This window comes from Ovis aries, chromosome 2 (assembly GCF_016772045.2).
Source record: "Ovis aries strain OAR_USU_Benz2616 breed Rambouillet chromosome 2, ARS-UI_Ramb_v3.0, whole genome shotgun sequence".
Lineage (NCBI taxonomy): Eukaryota > Metazoa > Chordata > Mammalia > Artiodactyla > Bovidae > Ovis > Ovis aries.
In genome coordinates, this window is record NC_056055.1 from 38,210,804 (window position 1) to 38,217,027 (window position 6,224).

General features: G+C 46.6%; 1 protein-coding gene across 1 annotated transcript; it reads right to left on the reverse strand.

Annotated features, from left to right (window-relative positions):
- Positions 1-2,447: 2,447 nt before the first annotated feature.
- Positions 2,448-4,562, reverse strand: LOC101106139 (nascent polypeptide-associated complex subunit alpha-like). Its single transcript, XM_042242685.2, has one exon. The coding sequence runs from the start codon at positions 4,534-4,536 to the stop codon at positions 3,826-3,828; it is 711 nt and encodes a 236-aa protein (XP_042098619.2). The 5' UTR covers positions 4,537-4,562; the 3' UTR covers positions 2,448-3,825.
- Positions 4,563-6,224: the final 1,662 nt, after the last annotated feature.

Consider the following 6,224-nt stretch of genomic DNA (forward strand, 5'->3'; position numbering starts at 1 on the left):
AGTGGGAGGTACCCAAGGCCGCACCTTGCTGCCCGCCACCCCTCTGCCTTCTGTTTTCATTTTTTACTTTTTTATTATTTTATTTATTTGACAGGGACCAGATTTCACCGGGGCAGGCAGGATCTATTTCCTTGATCAGGGATAGAACCCAGGGCCTATGCATTAAGAGCAGGGAGTCTTAACCACTGGACCACCAGGGATGTCCTCCACCCCTTCTCAATTTGAAACCTACGTTTGCCGGGAGAAATCTCTTCCCTCTTGCCCACCCCCATCCTCCAGGGTTTTCCCCCTTTTCTGAGGCCCTTCTGGTGGCTTCAGAGTTTGAGACTAGCCAGCTTCATGCCTTTAGGGTCAGCCTTGCTTGCCTTCGTGTGGGCTCAGTTGTGTCTGACTCTTTGCGACCCCATGGATTGTAGCCCACCAGGCTTCTCTGTCCTTGGGATTCTCCAGGCAAGAATACTGGAATGCGTTGTCATTTCCTTCACCAGGGGATCTCCCCAACCCAGGGGTCGAACCTGAGTCTCCCGCATTGGCAGGCAGATTCTTTACCACCACTGAGCTACTTGGAAAGCCTTTTAGTTCAGAGAGGGAGGCTTTGTTCCTCTTGAGCCTGCACCTCGCAGGATCCCGACAGCTGCCACCAGGAGGCGCCATGAGTCCCTGTTCCAGGGCTGACGGTGGATGCTGACCTTGAGAAGGACCAGAGCTGTCCTGTGGCTCCGCAGATGCTGGGCTCTGCTGCTCTGCCCCCTCCCGTCAGCTGACCCATGCATTCCCTTGTCTATCTTCCAGTCGGAGCCTCTGCAGGTGGCTAGGTTGACTTGGCCGTTTTGGGGTTATCCCCATGCAGAGACACCTGCAAGTGAAGTGAGGGGGCATCCGTCTTGGTTTTTAAATGTCCCACATCTTTGCATTTGGGGAGGCTTTCTGATCAGTGGTGCATCCTTCTGGGACTGTCAGAGGTCACCTGGAACCCTCCTTTTCTCTGCTGTGCACCTGTAGGTTGCAGGGGCCAGGCGGCCACTTGAGGGGAGAAGCTGCCCACAGTCCACTCACTCCACTCGGTGAAATTTGCTTGTTACTTTTCAGCTGATGACTGCTCACCCCAAATTCAACTTTGGGAGCCGCCCACAGCTCAACAGCCCTGATGCTGTACTATGACTGAGCTTCACACTGGCCCAGGAGGACTTTTCCTCATCCTTCCAGCCTACTTCAAAGATGCTGCCGACAATCACTGTTTACTGTTAGAAGCACAGGTTCTGAATCTCAGCACCCACAATTTTCCAAGTCTCCTGAGGTGAGGAGAGTGTTTGCCACTGGGACATCATATGACCCGAGGCTTGGGCCTGAGGACAGCACTGGGAGCGAGGGGAAGCCAGCCACTGGGAATCTGGACCAGCAATAGCCAGCAGGAGGCGAAGGAGGAGAGAAAAAGTGGATCTGCAGCAGTGGCGGCTTCAGGAGCACAGTTTATGGCCTCAGTATACACTCAATCTCAAAAGGACTCTGCAATGAGAATTTGCGGGGGGTGGGGGGGGTGGGGAGGGGGTGGGGGGTGGGAGGGGTGGGGGGGTGGCGAAGATGACCTTCAGGCTTTAAAAGGTCTCAAATCAAAGGAAGACTAAATTATAATTCATCAAAATCCTGATCTAGGAAGGGGCCTCGGGTTCTCTGGTAGTTAGAAAGTCTATTTCCAGAGTATTCTTTGACCTCAGCATTCCAGGAGTTGAAGTTTAACTGAATCTCAAGGTTTTGGGCGTAAGCCATTGCACTGGGTACTCCTTAAATGTAGGGAACAAAGTATAAAGAAGGTTGAGAAGTGCTTGCAAACGAGACTCTCAACCAGGGCTGAACATTCTTGCAAACGAGATGTTCTGCCCAGTGTAGGGAACTAGGTTTAAGGAAGATTGAGAAGTGCTTGCAAACGAGACTCTCAACCAGGGCTGAGCATTCTTGCAAACGAGATGTTCAGCTAAAAATCCTGTTTGTTCCCATGGGAAAAGAACATTGCTTGCACACAAGGATGTTTCTCTGATTCCTCAAAAGGAACAGACCTTGGGACAAAACAGATTCTAAGTTGATAAGGAAGTTCCCCAAACATGTATACTATCATGTGAATTGAATCGCCAGTCTATGTCTGACGCAGGATGCAGCATGGGGATGACCCAGAAAGATGTTATGGGGAGGGAGGTGGGAGGGGGTTCATGTTTGGGAATGCATGTAAGAATTAAAGATTTTAAAATTTAAAAAAAAAAAACTAAAAAAAAATAAAAATTAAAATAAAAAAAAAACAAAAAAACCACAAAGTCTTAGCTGCAGTAAATAAGCCAAGGTAAAGGTTATCTCGCCCTGCGCCTGCGCACTGTATAGTCTCTGAATCATAGTGCTTGGCAGCTTGCCCTGTAGGTTGTTGTGCAAGGGATATAAAATTAAGCAGCTGTAAGAAGCAAGTGTTAAAAAATATAAAGATTTAAACCACTCTGCAGTGTGGGTGTTTCATTCCGTCGCCGGCACTTAAAGCCTGCACTTGTCCCCCTGGGGTTCATGAAAGGGGCCATAAACCACACACCAAACATGGCACTCCTGCCTAGGGCAGAAATGCCATCTAAAAATTTGGAAAATAAAACGCTGCTCAAAAGTTTAAAACACGATTACACAATGGAATAGAATACAAAATTCACAGATTTAAAAAATTTAATTCAAGCTATTGAAAATATGGGTTTTGAGATGTACCTTGATTGAAATATTTAGGGGCACTGTCTTTCCTAAATTGCTGTGTGACATTGAACAAGTTTCCTCAACTCTCTGAGACTTGGTTTTCTCATCTGTACAACAGGGAGTGGCTTGAACTCCACCTTTTCCTGAGCCTCAGGGTTTAGCCTACCATGCTTTTCTTTGTATTAATGTCACCAGTTCATCTCTTTCCTTATATGTCAGCCAGGTCCTCTGGAGAAATAGAACCAGTGTACATGTTTATGTTAAACTGACGTCAAGGAGCTGGCTCAAGTCTGACAGTTATAGGGCAGCCCCACGGGCTGGAAACTCAGCTAGCAGCTCTTGAGATAGAATTTATTCTTCTCTTAGAAATGTCAACTTTTGTTTTGAAGGCCTTTCTAATGTTGCACGAAGCCCATGTACACTGTTATTGTTCAGTTGCTAAGTCATGTCTGGCTCTTTGCGACCCCATGGACTGCAGCACGCCAGGCTCCCCTGTCCTCCACTATCTCACTGGAGCTTGCTCAGATTCATGTCCATTGAGTGGGTGATGCTATCTAACCATCTCATCCTCTGCCACCCACTTCTCCTTTTGCCTTCAATCTTTAGCATCTGGGTCTTCTCCAATGAGTCGGCTCTTTGCATCAGGTAGGTAAGTATTGGATCAGCATCAGTACATTATTGAGGGTAATTTCCTTTAAATTAACTCACTCTAGATGCTCAGTGCTTCCATAAAATACCTTCAGAACAACCCCTAGGTCAGTGTTTTTTTTTTTTTCATCCAACAAGAAGCCATAACTTTGTTAATGATAGAAACAGTACAAATTTCAAACCCAGCTGCAGTTACTCTTTTGAAACACACACACACACACACAAAGGTCCTCTTTTCAGATGGTTACATTGTTAATTCCATAACAGCATTTACAATATCATTACTGTTGTTCTTCAGGGCTGCTGCTAAGTCACTTCAGTCGTGTCTGACTTTGTGTGACCCCATAGACGGCAGCCCACCAGGCTCCATGGTCCCTGAGATTCTCCAGGCAAGAACACTGGAGTGGCTTGCCATTTCCTTCTCCAATGCATGAAAGTGAAAAGTGAAAGTGAAGTCGCTCAGTCGTGTCTGACCCTCAGCAACCCCATGGACTGCAGCCTTCCAGGCTCCTCGGTCCATGGGATTTTCCAGGCAGAAGTACTGGAGTGGCGTGCCATTGCCTTTTCCATCTTCAGGGCTAGGACTGCCTTTGCTCTCGACGCATTTGCTTGTGACATGACCAATTCTATGTTCTTAACTTCCACACCTGTTTCATCAACCTCTTGCTCTTCACTCTCCTCTTGTACAGTTGGAGTCTGTGTGTTTTCTTGGATGTTTGAGACAGCTTCACCTTGAACTTTGAATTTCTCTGCAGCTGCTAACTGTGCTTGCTGAGACAAATCCTCAATCTTGGCTTCCCCCAAAACAATGTAGGTATCTGAAGCTGGGCTCTTGTACACATCTGGTTTTGTGATGACAAAAAGGATATTCTTAGATTTCCGGATAGTGACTCTAGTAACCTCTGTAACCTGTCGAAGACCCAGTTTGGACAGAGCCTTCCGTGCCTTCTTTTCACTCCAGCTCTGTTTTGCTTTACTGACTGGTTCTTCATCGATTTCAGCTGCTGCTGCCAGCTGAGCTTGTTGTGTGGTTGCCTGTGTAGAATCCTGTTCCTCAAGCTCTGGGACTGATTCATCACTATCAGATTCTGTTCCAGACCCTGTCTCAGCCTGGGGCTGTGGCAACTCCTGCTCTGTAGCAGGGATGGTTTCTGTGGCTTCACCAGGCATTTTGTGCGGGGAACGCGGAACCAAGACGGCGGCAGGCCTAGGTCAGTGTTTGATGAAATGATTCAGACTGTTGTCCAGTAAGGGGACATGTGCCTACCAGCTATGCCTGGCGGTGGGGAGCAGGGCTGGTTTCATGGGTTAGCTTAGCCAGTGCTGTGCTTAGAAGATCCCTGTGCTTTTTAATTGTATATTTTAGTTTTGGGTTGCACCGTGCAGCATGTGGGATCTTAGTCCCTTAATCAGGGATCCAACCCACAGCCCCTGCATTGGAGTATGGAGTCTTAACCATCGGACCAGCAGGAATGTCTCAGAAGGCCCTTGTGCTTGGTTGAATGCTCTGTTGTCACCCTCTTGAAATTTGTTTTTTAATTCAAGTATAGTTGTCTTCTTGAAGTTCTTCATTGCCTTGTGCTGGGTTCTGTGATTCATATAGCCTGTCCTACTGAAGGTGTAGTTTTTGCCCTTGAAGTCATGGACTCGGATCTTGAACCAGTCTCTCTGGGGAAGTTGAGTCCATGGGCACTGACCAGGTCTCCATGGTTGTGCCATTTCCCTAACACTTCATCACACACTCCCTGGCTTGGCTATTTAATGTCCTATGAATGTTAGTCTTGTTTCCCTGAATTAGAATATACATTGCTTTACTTTTATTGGTGTAGAAATATATATAATATAGAATGTACCATGTTGACCATTTTTCAGAGTGCAGTTCAGTGGCATTAAGTACAGTCAGTGTATTTTACTTTTTCACATTTATTTATTTATATGGCTGTGGCGGGTCTTCATTGCAGTGTGTGGTATGGATTGAACCTGGGCACCCTGCCCTGAGAGTGCGAAGTCTTAGCCACTGGACACCAGGGAAGTCCCAAGGACATTCACTTTATTGTGAAGCCATCACCAGTCTCCAGAATTCTTCATCTTCCCCAACTGGAAACTCTGTACCAGTTAAACACTATCTCCTAGCCTCCCAGTGGCACCCTACTCCAGCACTCTTGCCTGGAAAATCCCATGAACGGAGGAGCCTGGTAGATTGCAGTCCATGGGGCCGCTAAGAGTCGGACATGACTGAGCGACTTCCCTTTCAGTTTTCACTATCATGCATTGGAAGAGGAAATGGCAACCCACTCCAGTGTTCTTGCCTGGAGAATCCCAGGGACTGGGGAGCCTGGTGGGCTGCCGTCTATGGGGTCACACAGAGTCAGACACGACTGAAGCGACTTAGCAGCAGCAGCAGCCTCCCTTTCTCCCAGCCCCCACTATTCTATTTTCTGTTTCTGTGAGTCTGAATATTCTAGGTACCTCATATAAGTGGAATCATGCAGGATTTGTCTTTATTGTGACTGGCTTATTTCAGTTAGCAGAAAGCTTTCAAGGCTCATTAATTGTAGGATATATCAAAATTTCCTTCCTTTTTAAGTCTGAGTATTATTCCACTGTATGTGGAATATGAGTCCACATTTTATTTATCTAACCATCCATCAGTGGACATGTGGGTTGCTTTTATTTTTTGACAATGGTGAACAATGCTGCTATGAATATAGGTGTGCAAATATCCATTTGAGTCCCTGCTTTCAGTTGTTTTGGGTGTATGCCCAGAAGTGGAATTGCTGGATCATGTTTTATGTTTTTTGAGGAACCTCCAAACTATTTTCTTTGGCAGCTGCACTATTTTATTACAGTTTCACCAA